The following is a 17,815-nucleotide window of genomic DNA, read 5'->3' as shown; positions in this document are numbered from 1 at the left end:
GCAGAAGGGTGTCTGGATGCCAAATTAGGCCTGGCTTTGTGGTGGAAGCCCTTTCCTAGTACAGCCATCATCTCTAGGATAGCTGTGTGATGGCAACCTGTGTACATCAGTCTCTGGTTGAATCAGCCTGAATGTATACGAGCAGTAGCTCACTTGAATGAGAAAACAAAACAAGACAGTCTCACATGAGCCAATTGAGTCTATGGCCTTGCCTGCTGCCCCTTCTGCACATGAGATTGAAGGTGCAGGTGCTGAGAGGAGAGACTGGTGAGTCCTGTCTAATGTCAGCAAAGCTCTTTGCTGTTCTCAGGCGTCATTCATCTTTATTTACTTAAACTTACTTTGGTGCAGTGTTATGCTTTTCTGTTCTTAATGTCATATCTCCCATATTTAAAATGACAGTTTTCTCCAAGTAGCTGTTTCCCTGTGTGCCTGTCAGTGTCACTTGTAACTTAAAACAATTCTGTGGTTTAAGAATCCAAGTGTAAAATGTGCAGGGAAAATAAAAGGGGATGTGGATGTCTATAGAAAAAAGAAGAATGTACTTACTACATGCAAGCCAAGTTCATGAAGAAACACAGATGTCTCTATTGAACCCAGTTACAAATGTGGTATTGGAGGAAAAGGAATGCCTCAGACTTCATGTACAGAGTTTATTGCAGTCACCATACTGAGGCAGTACTTACAGAGATAGTTATACAGTTATCATTTGCAGTGTGACATTTTAAAGATTAAAAACACTTTAAAAGTTAGGCATATATTTCACCTCTTTTAAAACTGACAGTTTTTCCTTAACATTGGTGTTGGTAAATGCTGAGGTTTTCAGTTGTTTAAAACCTCGTATATGCTGCTGACCCCTGTTGGCATCAGAGCCCACAGGGGCATCAGAGGCTGCTCTTGGCAGCTACCCTTCTGGTTTAGAGCCATAGCATGCACTCTCCCTGCCCCCCCCCCACCCCTCCCACACACACACACCTCTCCTTCCACTCTATCCCTCTCCCTTCCTTCTCTCTCTCCCACTCTTTCCCATGTTTGGTAGAGTATTGCGTAGCTTGGGTTAGTCTGTCCTGTGTGCTCCTCTAAATTAGCTGTTACATCCTGAGGCTTGATCTGATTGATCCATTTGTGAAGAGGACAGTTAGTAAGACTCTTTGAGGTTGTGCTGGGTTCTTTGCAGGGCCCCTGATCTGGTTCCTAGCAGCCATTGATGACTTCTGCTGATGGTCATGGGAAGTTACTCTTAGCACATAGACATTAGATCCTTGGGAGTTTCAGAGAAGGTGATGATAGTTCTACTTTCCTCTTACTACCTAGGGCATCTGTCTAAAGAGTGGCTTCTCCATCCTTCACCCTGAGGTACAACTGATAGGAGAAAGTCGGGGTGCTTAAGTCTGCATCAAGTTTTTATGAGTAGTTTTTGGCCACTTTCTGTGAGAATTACAGCATTTCATATACTCATTTTAAACGTTTTTCAGACTTTGAAAGGAAATATAATCATGGCTTCTACAAGGTATATAGACTTCTGCCAGGGTGATGGATTACCTTCTGTACTTATTTGTCTTTCTTGAAAAGCACTCTTGAAATCCTATGACTGGCCAGGAGAGGTTCCATGTAGAATCCCTGCCTTTTAATAGCCCTTGGAACCAACCATGTTTCTTCTAACATGTACTGTAACTTCAGACTTATAGATTCTCTCAACCTTGAGTAGCTGTGTGCCATAAATATTGCCACTCTTGTGTCTACAACTGTGACATGTTTCCTAGCCATTCCTTGGAGCAGCCTGCTCATAATCCTGGTGAGCCTGTTACTGGCAACTTCTGCTGACGGTCATGGGAAGTTACTCTTAGCAGGTGTCCACTAGGACCCTTCTCTGCCTGGGCTGAACCAAGCACCCATCTGGGCTCTATTTTCAGGTCTTCCAACCAAGTCAGGGCTCACCTCAGCCTTCCCTTGCCTATCATGATGCTTTTGAAGGATACAGTTGTTCTCTCTGCAGACTCTCTCCATGTGTATTTCTTGAAGCCTCCTTTCATTATACCAAGGTTCAGGTCTGTTCAAGCTGGAGGTAATGTGCCCTCCTTGTGCACTGTGCTGGGTACAGGTGTATTGACATGGATTATTAGCAAAGGTTAGGTTGGCCAGCTTTCTACCTTCTATAAACATCCTATTTTTCCTTGTAGTTGTAAAAATTTAACTTGCTGTAGATATTTTACAGTTCTGTGCCTTCCAGTATAGCTTCAGTCATTCTCACAGCCCAGTGAAAGCTCTTGTACTTGGTCATTGTTATGTACTTAAAGGACAGGGTCAGACCAAGAGCAGAATCTATGAGGGGTCCCATGTGGGGAGGACAGTGTAGACTTTTTCCAGCTTTGGTGACCAAGAGAGCTCACCTGAAACATAACTATCTGCAATGATTAATGGGACTCAGTCATGTGAGACCCAGCCCCTCCAGAGATAGGTCTGGCAGTAAATATCCCAAGGAAACAACGTTCTTTGTTTATTTGTTTGTTTGTTTTTAACTATATTTTTATATATGGGTTCATGTGCCATGCCTATGCCTGGTACCCTCAGAGGCCAAAAGTTGGCACTAGATCCCCTAGAACTGGAGTTACAGGTGATTATAAGCTACCATGTGGGTACTGGGAATCAAACTTTGGTTCTCTGCAAGAGCAGCTAATGGCTTTTAATTACAGAGCTATCCAACCATCAAGCAAGAACATGCTGACAAGTATGACATCTAAGGAGTGCAGTGAAGCTAATTATTTACCACACACTGCAGATACCCTGTCTCTCATTATGTTTTCCACAGATTTAACCCTAGGCAGTGGGTCTTGACTCTGATAATTGACCCTGGTGTCCTGTGCAGGCAACTTGTATTTCCTATAGGTGTTTATAAATTAGGGTTCTACAGACAGTGCACTCTCTTTCCTCTCCCGGGTGAACTCCATTACTCTTGGCATAGACTCAGGCCTGGCCTTAGGTTATTCTCAGCACTGGGTAAGACTAGCGCTGATGTCGCTGCTCTGAGTCTGTACTCCAGGCCAAAGCCAGAGTTCCTGCAAATGATTTCCTATGGCCTTAAAAATATCATGTCCTGTACTGTCTCTTAAGTATTTTCTCTATCTTCTGGCCTGACCAGGCTCACCTTGTCCTGTACTTGTTCTGGCCTGCAGTCAGCTGCTTCTATAGAGAACCCTGGCTTCTTTACTGGAAATGGGTATGTACAGCCAGGATCTGGGTCCAGTGCTATGCTGGTGAGATGTATGTACTAGGTTCTCAGTGGCCAGTGCTAGGAAATATTTGTAAATATCATTTTAATCAATCTGAGATCAATTTTCTGTACAGAATGTTATAGCTTTTGGAAGGTATGTACACTGTTTTACACTCCTTGTTATTATATTGATACTTAGTGAAGCATTCCTATGTGTGGAGTCAGCTCAGACTAAATGGCTTCATGCCAAGTTGGACTGTGCTGCTGTTTTGGCACCAAGCCTGAGGGGGGAAATTTAGGTTTCTGGGATGTCTGCATTTAGGCATTGTGATTGGAGATTATGAGCTGTAAGTTTGAGCACAGAAGTCTCAGTGTAACTACACCTTTGCAGAGACTAAGCTTCAACAAACAGAAAGACAGCACCATAAATGTGGGGCCTACACAGTGTTTGCATTCCTAGAAAATGTGCAGTCTGAAATCCAAGACTTTTCCCAGGGTGCTGCTGTTGAGAGTGGATACATAAAAGTACTGCTGGTGTTTTAGTTTGGTGAGCTGCTCCTGACAGAATCACAAATATTAGAGTCTTTTCGAATTGTGAGAATATCTTTGGAGAGGAAAGGTCATTATTAGAGATTGAATTTAGGTCCTTACGCATGCCAAGCAGGTTCTTTACCAGTGAGCAGTAGATTTAAGGGAAATGAAAGCCAACATGATTCTCATTAGAAGGAACAGTAAAATAGCAAGACACTGTGACCAAACCTGAGGGTATCTATATCAATGTAAAAGTATAAACAGCTCTTAAGTGCATTGCCAGGAGACAAAGACTGAATAGATCTAAGCAAAGCATACTCTTAGAGGAAGGCACGGGAAGGTGAGCAGTGACTCAGAAACAGCCCCCAAAGCAGGAGTGATGTTTGCATGGAGAGGGCATAGTACAAGGAGAGTGGAGACAGCAAAGATCTTCCCCCGTAGGTTGGTATCCATGTGTGGCCCACAGCAGAGCTGAAGAACATTTATTCTGAAAACTTGGCATCCCAACCAGCACAAAGTGAAAACTGATAGAAACCTGTCAGGGGTGAAGTTGAATAAAGGCCTAGCAGTATTGAAACTGACTCACTTAGCTTGTTTGCAGACTGCGGAAGCAATGAAGCTGTGAAGAATGTTTATTCATGGATTTAATGATGTTACTTTACTAAATTCTAGTTCATATTCAGTGTTTGTAGAAATTAGATGAGGAATGAGAAAAGTTACAGCTTACATCCTCATAGGGAAAAAGTTTGACAGGATTTTATTTTCTAACCATTTGTATAAATTACAAAGTAAAATTCACTTGGAAGCCAAAATAAAGCCCACCGAGCAATTGGGTAGTAGAAGAAAAAGGGGGTGGGGGAGAACCTAATTACAACAGAAAATGATAGCCACAGAGTTTCTAGTTGGATCTCTTGAACAGTAGAAGCACTTGCTTGGGTCTCTTGTGAGAATAAATGAGACAATGGCCATAGGCACTTGGAGTATAAGCAGATTATGACTATTGCTGTGTATGAACCAGGGTTGTGGCTGAAAGACAGGTACAGATGTGTGCACAAGCAGCCTTCTCTTAAGAAAAGGAAGATCCCTTCCAGGTTCTATCTTCATTAATTTCATCATTTGGTTTTCCCAGTCTTTGCTTATTGGGTATTTCCATTCCACTCCGTAGACTGGATATCTGCTTTTCACCTTTCCTTGGTGTATGGGAAGGAAGAGGCCATATCACCAGGGAACAACCCAACTGTGCCTGTCTTCTCTTCTACATGGGGAGATTTCCTTGTGAAATTTCCTCCTGTGGGGCTACTGTAACTAGCAATCTCATTTCCAGATTGTCCACTGCTGCCCCATAGAGAACCTCAGATGACAGGCATCTCTTTTTAACTGGATACTACATCTCCTAACATTTACTACGTTTTTAGCTGAATGTCTTGGGTTTTCAAACCAACAGTGAAGTCATCTATAAATTATCATGTCTCCTCCAAAGAATCCACTTTAGTTCTCTTTTTGGTTTATTTCCAAGGCAAGACCCTCCAGAGGGACATAAACACCCGTGGCAAGAGCAGGAATTCGAGAGACTCCAAATGTCTGGGCACACCTGTAGAACAGTGGGTGCTGGGTGCTAGTCTAAACTCACCTGCTGGCTGAGGACAACTTTGAAGCCCTGATCCTACTTCTTGAGTAGTGCAATGACAGGTGTATGTCACCACACCCAGAAGAAATCATTATGAAATTCCTATTTCACCGGTGATGCCTATTAATTTTTAAAGAAATTCAACTTAAGATCTACTGAGGGTTGGAGAGATGGCTCAGTAGCTAAGAGTGCTCATTATAAAGCACTCGGGTCTGAATTTGCCATCTCCAGAGCCAGAGTCAACAAGCTGGACATAACTGAGCATGCTTGTAACCCTAGAAATGACAGGAGAGGAAGCACAGAAGCAGGATTGCTGGTACTACCTGGAAGACAGAGGCCTAGCTCCAGGGTCAGTGAGAGGCCTTGTCTCAAGGGAATAAGGGAATGGTTAAGTGTGGGACAGCTGATGTTCCTTCCTCTGGCCTCTGTACACAGATCCCTCTGTTAAGAGAACTGGGCTCTTCACAGGCCTCGGACTACTGTTGGCTCACTAACAGATCTACCATTAGGTAGTTTTCAAGCCCTGTTTAGTCTGAATATAGTAAATACAAGATGCTGAGGATGCTGCTTAGAACATCTGTTATTTTTAGGACACGTCTTTGTGGTGACAGCACTTCCTGTCCATATCCCAGGTAGAGTAAGTTGTGCAGCCATTGCAGGGTAGACTGACACATGTACTTTCTCCACGTTACAGTATTCACATCTCTTTCAGAATGATGTGCTATTACACGTACTATAATGTATCACACTGCATGTGATGTGTTTATTTCTGTGCTCTTGCCGGTGCTACTGTCTCCTGCTGTTTTTTCTTGATTCAAGTGCCTCACCAGAAATGGAAAACAATGGCCTGGAGAGCTGTGTGCATTTAAGAATATGCTTTGTTCTGCTCAAGCCAAAAGTTCCAACCTGAGCAGGTGGTTACTCAGGACTGGTTGTTATGTGCTTATTTTCCACCTTATTCTTCCCTTTCTTAAGAGGGGGCTGCTTGTGCACACATCTGTACTTACCTTTGAGCCACAACCCTGGTTCATACACAGCAGTAGTCGTAATCACCTTATACTCCAAGTGCCCTATGCAGTTCTTAGTCCAGGAGACAGGAAGGCATTAGGAAAAATAAGACCTGGGGTTGAAAAGGTGCCACAGTGGTGAAAACAGGTGGCAGACAGTCTAGGGATGTCCTCAGGCTGCAGTGTATTGTCCTATCCAGAGAGAGGGTAATGAGGCAGAGGGAAGGCTGAAGCCCTTAGGTGGCTCAGCTGTTCAGGCCTTGTAAGCTATGGTCAAACCTCTGGTCTTCACTGAGGGAAAATGGGGATGTGATATCTTGAAAGGTCATTCTACCTACTCTTTTGAAGATAACTGACAGGTGGCATGCATGGGAGGAAGCAAGAATGGCTAGAATCTCTGGCCATCTTGCTGATGTCAGAGTAGCTGGGGTCAGTGGTGGCTGAACAGTGGTAGCAATTTGGGACTTGTCTTGAAATAGGAGGTCCCAGAACTAGGTGTGAGAAATCGGTGTTACAGGGGGACACTGTTTCAAAAACTTGAAAGTTCAAGAAGGCTTGAGGACAGAAAGAACCACCAGGTGAGAATGCTCAAGAAAACAAAGGAGATGCCTAGAGACTACACTGTAGATGCTCAGGCCTGTCACATCTGCCACATTAACCCAGTAGGGAGAGAGTGCTGGTGTATCTTGGGCAGAAACACAAACCAGAGCACAGGACACACAGCTAGGGCCTGGACCATCCTTGCTGGTGGCAGAGGTGACCTATGTACTTCTAACAACTGAGTGCTGCCCTTTGTAAATCACAAGTGATTTAGGAGTTTCAAAAAGTTATAACAACAGCCAGCACTTGCTGTACTACCTGCTGTAACACAGGGACTCATTCAGGCAGGCTAGGCAGTGGGGCTGCTTTCCACATTACACATGTGCTGAGGAATGGGAGGAGGCCCAAGGAACAGAGGTGTAGGGAGCCCATCTTGTCTGCAGACTTGACCAGAAGCCATAGCTAATGAGAATGCTGAAGGTGAAAGGCAGATGAAGACTACTATGAGCAAGTGTTTGCAGAAGATCACCAGGACTACTGTGTGTGGAGATGGCCTGATGTGCCTACAGGCTCACTGGGTGATGATTCCAAGAAAAGAAAACAAGATTGGGCAATGATCATACTTGCAGCTACACCTTATCATCCAGTTTGTGGTGATAGCAGGAACCCATGTAAAGTTTGCCACCCACTGTTGTATCAGAACTGGTGACAAGAGAGTGTTTATAACTCAAATGTCTGTCAGCAAAGCTGCGTGCTTTGTGCATGTTTTTGGTAAGTCAGTCTATAAGAAACAGTGGCTGTGTGGATAGACATATTTGTGTATATACTTACATAGAAACAGAAGTGGTAAAGCATGCCCATGCTGTATAGTTCCCCTACCCCACCCGACTCTGATGTAAGGATTGTAAATATTTTATTGTGGTCATTTCTACTTTTTGTATTTAAGGATATATCAATTTTCAAAAACTAAAACTGCCACATTAAAAGTGAGCAGTAGAGTAGCCATTCCTCCTGAGTGGTTTCTGAGGTTTTCCAGGCTCTCTGTTCTCACCAGTACATGGAGATATGTGATTCCCCTCCCAGAGATGCAGGAGGAAGAGGCCAGAGTAGGCATGTACTTTGCATTCTATGGCTTTAGCCCTGACATGGCCCACTGGTCCCAGCAAAGCCTAGCCTGTGGCCAGAGAACTATATGGCTGTGTCATGTGCATGTAATTGAAATGCCCTGGCGAGTTACTGGCTGAGTTGAGTCTTGAGTCAGTAATCTCATCTTCATATTTTTTTCACTTTCAAACAAATAAGCATGTGTTTCATAGGTTTCCTCCCTTCCTTTAGCTGCCATCATAAAGGCAAAGGGGCTTCTTAAGGGGGTGGGGGTATCACGTCTCTTTCTGGGGGATAATTTAGTAACATCCATTATAGTTATCTGGAAATTGAAGTACAAAGCACTAGGTGGGTGTGGATTGCCTGACCATGTCATTTGACCATGGGAGTTTTGTCCCATCTTATAGGGCCCGTGCACACCTAGAACATAAGGGTTTATGAAGGAGGTGGCTTATGGGGGACCAAAGTAAAGTGTAGACTCTACATGGTCACCACGTGCTCTTTCCATTAGCCCACGTGCCTCTGCTCCAGCTATGCCTAATCCCATCTGTGTGTCCTTCAGGCAGTGGCCTTTGAGGGCTGTTGAATGCCTGCTCTCTACAGTATCCTGGCTGTGATGGACTTAGGTAGGCTCTTTGACTCTCCTGAGCACAGCTCTGGTTTGGCAGGTGGTGTAATAAGGCAGGGAAAGACAGAAGCACTGTACTCTGCCACAATCCTGGAGGTGAGCTCATATTCCCAACCTCAGGATTCCCTTTCAGCCTCGTCATTTCATTTCTGTTCTTGTTCATGCCTTTCTCATTTACAAGGTTGCTTCCCTGCTGGGACGGTCTGTACTTCCAGTTTAACTGTCCTTTGTAAGACCACTTTGTTCTTGTCTCCCATCCTTGCTCTTGGTGATTGAAGATGGAAACAGCCCTTGATGGCTGGTTCCCAACCTTAACATTAAAAACACCATTAATTTTGCCACAGGGAGATGATTAATAAGGTCAAAGGGGTGCCCAGATGTGATTGGGGTGTACCGTCTGATATCTCACCTCATAACCAACCCCCTTCTGTATGAGGAAACCAGGCCTCCTACAAGGGGTATGATGTGTCTGCAGGACTTCTTGTAAAACAATTGAGCACAAACTGAAAGGTGCTGAAATAGGTGAAAATTTATATTCTGTTCATGTCCATTCCCTGTTCATTTTACATTCTGCTGAAGCAAAATAAGGCTCTGGGTGTGTGACCTCCAGGACAGAATGCTCTCCTATGCTCATGCCTGGCTTTGTAGTCATGATCTTTGGCCTTTATGTCCTTAGAGAAACTACCCAGGCTTCCCCAGGAGCACTTGGAACCTGATCCTGAGGCTCGGGTGGGTGGGTAAATAAGCTGGCTGCTGCCATATGACAGAACTGTCTCCCTTGTCTGCTTGTTTCTGCACCGACTCTCTTCTAGACTCTGGTGACAACATTTTTCTTTGGTAGGGGTAGTCCCTTGCTGCTGAGGTCACTCTGGATGTTTGCTTCATAGTGTTTAAGTGGCTGCCTACAACGCCAAGCTGCAGTCAGCTTCTTCAAGTCTTGTGTCTTTGTCTGCCTTGTTCTCTCATTACCATTGCTGGGGCAGCAGAGAGGGATGCATTGAAAAAGGATTTCATTATTAGCCCAGGCTGGCCTCAAATTATACCGTCTCTTAAATGCTAGTTCTATGAAGTACCACCAGCTACCACTGCATCTTTTTATATTAAATTATTTATATTCCAAATGATGCCCCCCATTCATGGTCCCCCATATTCAGAGATCTTAATTCCATCCCCCTTCCCCTTTGCCTCTGAGAGGATGCTCACCATCCTCTGCTACAAAAGTGCTGGGGGCCATTGTCATGTATGCTCTTTGATTGGTGACTTAGTCTCTGGGAGCTTCAAGGGGTCCAGGTTAGTTGAGTTAGTTGATACTATTGTTCTATGTGGTTGCCATCCCCTTCATCTCCTTCAGTCTTTCCCCTAACTCTTCTATAGGGGTTCCCAAACCTCAGTCCAATGGTTGGGTGTAACTATCTGTATCTTAGTCAGCTGCTGGTAGAGGACAGCCTTTTAGTGGACAGCCATGCTAGACTCCCGTCTGCAAGTACAACATGGCATCAGTAATAGTATCAGAGTTTGGTGCCTACACATGGAATGGATCCCAAGTTGGGCCAGTCACTGAATGGCCTTTCCTTCATTTTAGTGCCAAGTTTGCAAGCCAGCTCCGATGCAGGAAATACTTGCTAAATGAGTAATATACACAAATTACTAGCCATCTCAAATAATTATATTTGGTGCACAAATAAAATACTTCTCCTATTAAAGCCCAAATGAGGTGTCATATCTAAGGTCTTCAGTGTACCTGGCGTGGTTCTCAACCCTTGTGTCTATTACACAACCCTAGTCCTCTCTTAAAACTCCCAATGTATAGATCCCCTTTTCTGGATAAGGATCTTAGAACTTGGAGCAATAATAGCTAATAGGGCCAACACCAGGACTAGAACTCAAGACCCCTGGATTCTCTAAACCTATAGGTCATGTGCTATGTCTGCCCTCCCTCAGGTGAAGTGGAATATGGGAAATGGGTAAGGCTCATGTAGAGCTTCAAGTGGCTCCTGGTTAGTTAGGCAGCCTGTCAGCATAATTGGCCATGTCAAAGACCAGAAAACCATGGTAGCTCTACAAACAAGCAGTTGGTAACTAACATTCAGTCTTAAAGGCCTTAATCAACTGAGAACCCAAGAGGTACCCCTAATAATAGTGGTCTTCACTATTTTTAGTGGAGAGCTGCCAAGAACGTCCCCTCAAAATCTAGGAAGATATCAACTCTGTATCATGGTTGCATTTGACTGTGGTGGAAGGCTTTTGGAGGCTGGTGGAAAGGGACATGGTGATTATTTGCCCTTGATGTGCTCTCAGATTTGGAAAGCCTACAGCAGAGAGTCTAAAGAGGCCTGTTAGAACTGGTGCACTATGTGGGGTCAGTAGGCAGATCCTTTGTTAAACAGGAAGAAGACAGTGGGGGAAAAGACAGTAATGATAGTGACAAGTGCACGATCCCAGGCTTGCTAGTGACAAGTCCAGGTAGGATAAGGCCTGCCAGATTTTTGGCAGGAAACACTCAAGACATATTGTCATATTTTGCTCAGTCCCTTTAAAAATTTCAAACTCCAACAACTTTTTTAAAAAGTTAAAAATCCATCTGTCAGCTTTAAGTTCCCTGGGAAAGGGAAAGGCACAAGATAAACCCAAGCACCTGACTTAGCAGGGTGCTGTCCAACAGGACATGTTCGATTCCTCACATTCTTAATCTTGCAGTTAGCACAGTAGCTAGAGCATTAAAGCCAAGGTCAAACAATATATACTAGATAGACACCATTTCAATCATGTGTCCTCTTGAAACTACAAAGCCATCTTTACCTTTTTATTCTGCAGTTATATTTTTGACATGTGTTAGTGTTTGTTGTAATTACAAAAGCTAAAAAGCTACCTTTTATCATGAACACCCCTAACTGTTCTGACTTGATGCTTGCCGTTGCTGCTCAGCCTTCCTGGCTGTTACCCCTCCACACAGAGTGAGTTCCATCAGCAACTGAGGGAGGTGGTGAAAGACTCATGAGCACTGTATTTTTAAAAATGTAATCAGAGAGATCTATGCTGACCATGTTTATTCTCTCCATAAGTGATCATTAAGTACAGGCAGGGGAGGAAAGTGCAGGGAGTAAAAAGTCATCCCCAGTCATCTTGAAATGTATTTTCAATACAACTTGGCTTTTTAATAGGACTATCAGAGTCTTTAATATGTTTATGCCAGGCATTCCTATAATCCCAGTACTCAGGAAGCTGAGGCAGGAGAATCATAAGTTCAAGACCAATAATAAGTGAGACCCTCTGTATGTAAGTTGCCGTTCTTGGGGGAGCTTTCCTGCATCTGACGATACATTTGCCGTCTTATGATTTGGTTCACATGACTAATTATTGCAATGGTGACTCAGTTTTAACTAGTAGACTGAAAACCTCAAAACACAAAATTTCAGCTATGTTCATATTTTATGTCAAGAAAGCATGCTTGGTTAATAAGAAACTTTAAAAGCATGAGAGTTCACACATGTATAGTTCTAGAGCTGGTGGGATAGTGTTCAAGAAGAAGCAGGAAGCTTCTTGCTCTGTCTGGCCCTGAGCACTGTCTTGCAGTAGTAGCCCAGTCCCAATCCTGTTCTCCTGAGAACAGAGCAGTTAGGCAGGAAAATTGTGTAGAGATCGTCCGTCTCAGGTAAGCTGGAATTGTAGTGGACCCACCTCTCCCTACAGTGAGGAGAGCTGTTCCTAACATGGGCCTTCCTCACCTTGCCCATCAGCCTGGTTAATATTTGCACTTTAAGAGTTCCTCTTGCCAACCAGAGAGCACATATGTAACAGTTATACAGCTGGGTCTTTATGTGGAACTCCTAAAGCCAAGGAAGGGCCATCTCTGACTACATTGCCTATCTACCTTTGGATCCTTTTCCCTTATCTTGGCTGCCTTGTCTAACCTCAATAGAAGATGATGAGCCTAGTCGTACTGAAACATGATCTGTCAAGGCTGGTTGATATCCTTGGGAGACCTCCCCTTTTCTGAGAAGGGGAGGAGTAGTGTGGAGAAGGAGAGGTAAAGGGGGAGGGACTAGGAGAAGAAGAGGGAGGGGAAGTAAATAACAAAAAGAAAAAAAAAAAAAGTTCCTCAGTTCCTACCCACACTGAGAAAAAGCAGGCTGAGAAAAAGAGGGAAGCCCTGTGCCTGTGGCCCCAGGGCATTAAGCAGGAGCACAGCACACTTGGATGCCACCCTCACAAGGTGCTGGTGACCTTCAGAAGTGAGGTCAGCAGGTCTGTAGCAGCCTTGGGCCTTGTAGAGGGCAGGTAGTCAAACCTGCTGCAACTAGAAGGGTGGTCTGGGTGGCAAAGCCAACTACTGGTCTCCTACCTGAGACCAGTGTGGGAGTTTAGGGAGGAGACAGGACTTGGCTCTCAGAAGAGCACCTTGAGTGAGGTTCTGTCAGGCACAAGGACTTAAAATGGGTTTTGTAAGTTTTCCACTAAAGTATCAGGTTTGTCTGTCTTACCTCTTTCTTACCTCATGAAAATTTCTTTGGAACAACTTTCAAGTCAGTGAAGCTGTGTGGGATGATGGGAACCATGAAGGTTCTTCCTGCAGTTCTGAATCAGGGCTGAGCCCAGTGAAGCATGTATTAAAAGTGCTGGTTTTATCTGCTTTGTTTCAGGAGCCTCTGACTCTGCTCACAGGAAAATAAAAGGAAGCACAGTCAGCCTTCCTCATGTCCACTCAGGGCAACATAGTTGTTTTTGTGGAAATCCCATGGTACCCAGTGGAAGTCTACCAGCCCCTGCAGCAGTAACACAGTGTGTCCAGATCCCTGTTCTGCAGGTAGGAACCAGCCATGTGGATGTTGAGGTCTGCAGGCGCAGGATGGTGGAGGGGTGGTCTCTGCCCTCGCAATAAACTTCCCCAAGTCCTGCGTCCTGTCCCAGTCATCTTAATAACCCCAGCCTCTCTCTTCTTCCCAGCCTGTTTCACTGCATCTGTGCAAGCCCTTGCCTTTGTTAGGACTGACGTATCAGGTTTGTGGCACTGTGTTACCCTGTGTCTAGTCCCCTCAGCCTGGTCCATCTTCCCCACCTCCCTTGGAGGTGCACATGGCATGTGCCTCTGCCCTGCTAAGGCCTGCCTGGGACCTTCTTTCTGCAGGTCAGAGGCATCTGAGATGCCCAAGATGGCCATGTGGAAGCCTCATAGCTGCTGGTGTACACAATATTCCACCTCTCCCAGAGCTTCCTATAAGCTCTCCATAGACTGATCCAGCCATGCCTCTGCACAGCATTCTCTGCACACACACACCAGCTAGTGCAGGCTCTCATCAGAAAATGGCGGGACCTCTTTGATTTTTCTGCTGCCTTTCTCACTGGTCACTGAAAAAGGCTTAGCCTCCTCTTTGGAGGCTCAGCAGACCTGCATCTGACAGCTCATCTGTTGGAGCTCACACCAAGTCACTTAGCAGCCCCATACATACCTGCACTCCCAGGATTCCCTCCGAGGAGGTGGAATGGAAGAAAGAAGAAGTTTGGAAGCTGAAGAATCTGGGTATAGTCTGTCCTGGTCACAACTGCTTATTGTATACCACTTGAAGGTATAGATGAAACTTCAGCAGGACAGTGCAAACCTAGATGTCAGAGACTAAGGGTAGATCTGGTCCTGTTTCTTCAGAGAGCTTAGAGGCAGGCAAGAGCGATCTGAGAGAACCATGAAGGAAAGAGTAACCCGGGATGCAGGCAAGAAAGGGGTTCTAGAGCAAAAAAAAAAAGAGGATCCAGGTGAGAGTTTGGAGGGCAGAGACTCAGGCTTGTATATAGAAATGAGCTGAAAATAATGTTCTTCCCTCCTAGTTTGACCCAGTGGTAGAACAGCTTGGAACTGTGGACGAGATAAAGAATTCCCTAGAGATAGGGGCAGTGAAAGGAGTGGGAGGCCTGTCCCAAAGGAGTACAACACAGTGTGCAGGTCAGCTTGTAGAGATCACTCCAGGACTAAGGCTGTGCTGTGAAGAAAGCTATAGGAAACTGTAGGAAAGCTGCCATCACAGACAGGAGCCGCCACTGGGAAGAGCATGCACCTGAGTATGACCCTTTTACCTGTCCCTTCACAACTAGTGTTGTATTGGGCAAGAGCCTTAGCCCCCAGCCTCAGTTCTGTTGTCATGAGAAGGAAACAGTAATACTCAGGGTTTTAAGGCAGTGGAAGGGACCACAGCACAGGGTGCTCAGTTTGGGGATACTAGGCAGCTGTAACTGAGTACACACTTGAAAAGGCAAAAGCCAGTTTTCCTGATTAGCTTATGGGGGCCCGGTACCACCTCATCTTCAGATGCTGTCTGCTTTAAGATCTCTGTTTGGTTCATGGGTAAGCTGAGAACAGAGAGCTCCTCCCCCAGCCCCATGAGCTTGAGAAGGTATGCAGGCATCCATGGAGATTTGGAACATTGTAGGAGGAAAGGAGCTGTTGGGACTAGGCACAGTGTTTGAGTATTGAAATAATAAACATAGGAGAGCCAGGCAACAGAAGATTCTACACTAAACTGAACCTTGGACTGGGCTCAAAGTGAGAGATGGAGGGGCCATTGCTCCTGCTTCCTGGTTACTAGTGTATAATAATTCTTGGTGTTGCCTCCCCAGGATGACCCCTCAGGTGAAGGAGGCTTACCGCTGGCCCTCAGCCCACAGCGCTCTGCCTTCCACCCCTACTTCACCGTGGATCTGCCAGTCTACGTCCTCCAGGTCTGGATGCCTACAGTTCTTGCTCTTCTCAGTAGAACTCATCTCATGTTTCCCATGTCAGGAGGCTGTGGCAAGGGTCAGTAGCTGCCACAGACCCGCCCTGGAGGCCCATTCGGTTGATAGTCACATTAGCCACTTTGCACTTTTTTGAAAAGGTAGTCAGAGTCACGGCTTCAAATAAGGCTTGCTTGACACTGCAATGTCTTCTTGTGGGCCAGATGAAACCTAGTGTGCCTGGGACTACTGCACTTCTCTGGTTCTAAATTCTCCATGAATGAGCTATACCTAGATAAGTTCAGTAGCTATGTGGGTGAGTAGATAAGCTGAGAGTAGGTAGTCACCAGTGCATATCTAGGTAGGAATGAAAGTCATTTTCAGACTGCCAGAAACATCTGTCCCACTGTTCTAAGCCTTTAGAACACTTCCTTTACAAAGGGGGATCTGAGCCAGATGCAATAGACAGAGTTGCCCTAGTAACCCAGACCAAAGCTTGAGAACTTCAAGCTTGAGGCCACTTTGGCCACATAGCAAGGACCTGTCTCTAAAAACAAAAAGAAAGGGGGAGAAAAAGATGCAGGGTGCTGGGAAGAGAGCAAGAGGCAGTGAGGGAGGAAGGGGAGATACAAACTACTAGTGACCTGAGAGACCTGTGCACTGCCACGTGGAGCCTATAGTACCAAAGCAGGAGAATGGTGGGTACACAGCCATGACCATCTCCCTGGGAGGCTGCCCACTGCATGCTGGGTACGAGAAAGGATGAGCTCAGTTTTTATAAAAAAGTACATGGGTGCTTGAATATGTATGGAGCTATAGGTAGGCCTGGAGAAAACTACCTGGAAAAAACATCATTGTTTTTAGTTCTGTCTCTTTCTCTGTCTCTCTGTCTGCCTCCCACCCCCCTCTTCCCCCGCTTCCCTCCCTCCCTCCCATTCCCCCTCTCTCCCCCCACTTGCTTTCTTGCTTTTTTAAGATGGGGCCCCACTTTGTAGCCTACACTGGCTGGCTTAGCACTCACAGAGATCTGCCTGCCTCTGCCTTCCTCGTGCTGGGATCAAAAGCTTATGCCACCATCTCTGTCACATTGTTCTTTGAAGGAACATAAGGAGTGGTCACATCTCTGCTGTGCCTTCCTCTTCTCCTCTTGCCCTACCCTTCACTTTTCTGCTTGGTTTTGCAGGAGGTGCTTCCAGCACCCGGAGGCTTTGCTGGGCTGGAGGCTGCACAGGTACCAGGAAGCACTATCAACCTGCAGGACCTTCAGTGACAGCAGCCTGAACAAATGAGGACTGCCTTCCAGGCCTGCTTCAAGACCTCAGCTGGCTGGGGAGCTGGGGCTTGGGGGTGGCAGAGAGACATTTGACTTCCTCAGCACTCCAGCCTGGTTCTGTGAGACTTTAGGGTACATATATTGAAAGTACTTAAACTGCCTCCACAGGTTGCCCTCTGAGATAGGCACTGTGCCCATGCCGTGTGTGTGTGTGTGTGTGTGTGTGTGTGTGTGTGTGTGCGCGCGTGTGTGCGTGTGTGCGTGTGTGTGTGCGTGCGTGCGTGCGCGCGCACGCCTGTATGTGAGTGTGCATTCCAGCCCTTCCCAGGTCCCCTTGGGCCTGAGGTGGGTAGTACCTTTTACATTAAAAGATCCTTGCAGGAAGTGGGTATAGCATGGCTCCCTACTCAGGAACATCTCTGTACTGAGTCAGCTGTAGTGTATTAGTATTTTGTCTGACACATCGAGAAATTTGGTTCTTTTCTGAGAGCTTGTATGACAGACAGCTTCTCACCTGTGAAGATGATTTGGTGGGTGTGTTGGTTTCACTGCACTGTAAGCCATGGTGAAGCCAAAGTCAGGCTGAGCTCTGGCAGGGTACCCACCAGTGGCCTGCTAGTAGAACCTCTTCCTAGACTGACAATGCAGCTCATAGTTTGGGAATGAAGAGTTCAGGCTTTTAAAGTCATCTTTCTAAATTCTGTTTCTGGGATTCATGGTAAATAGCAACTTGTCCATAGTCTCTACAGTGAGGTTCTGAATGCTATGTTATATGTAGGGCTGGAATGATAGGCTTGTTTTGTGGTTAAGGCTGTGTGATTGTGTGTTTTCACAGAGTGATTCGGTCTTCCCTGAGGAGACGGTTAGTTGCCTTGCACCTATTTATTTGTTAGTCAGGACTGGATACAGGGTCACTGAGAATGCATTTTTCTTGGGCTTTTGGAGTGTGTGCTTATTCAAATACTATTTTGGTCCTGTTCCATCTGAGTTGCTTTGTTTCTTGGATTTGGGGAGAGCCCTGAGGTTGGGCATTTGTCTTCTCTGGATGGCTCTGTGGTGCCGTCTACTTGGGTGCTGCTCCCTACAAAGAGATTACAAATCCTACTTGAGAAGACTCCTTTCCACATGTCTCTCCTGCATCATAGGCCAAAGTTTAGGGGTTGAACTAGTCTACCTACTGTAATCAGCGCCC

General features: G+C 45.6%; 1 protein-coding gene across 1 annotated transcript in view; it reads left to right on the top strand.

Annotated features, from left to right (window-relative positions):
• Positions 1 to 16,883, top strand: part of Zxdc (ZXD family zinc finger C) — a 30,918-nt gene extending 14,035 nt beyond the window's left edge. Inside the window, exons 8-10 of the mRNA XM_032906115.1 lie at positions 13,289 to 13,452; positions 15,255 to 15,356; positions 16,534 to 16,883. Of these exons, the coding sequence (XP_032762006.1) occupies positions 13,289 to 13,452; positions 15,255 to 15,356; positions 16,534 to 16,620 (353 nt within the window). The 3' untranslated portion in view covers positions 16,621 to 16,883. The remainder of the gene's footprint in view (positions 1 to 13,288; positions 13,453 to 15,254; positions 15,357 to 16,533) is intronic.
• The last annotated feature ends 932 nt before the right edge of the window (positions 16,884 to 17,815 follow it).

The sequence above is a fragment of the Rattus rattus genome, chromosome 6 (assembly GCF_011064425.1).
Source record: "Rattus rattus isolate New Zealand chromosome 6, Rrattus_CSIRO_v1, whole genome shotgun sequence".
NCBI classification, from domain to species: domain Eukaryota; kingdom Metazoa; phylum Chordata; class Mammalia; order Rodentia; family Muridae; genus Rattus; species Rattus rattus.
This window is presented reverse-complemented; position numbering and strand designations above follow the sequence as displayed.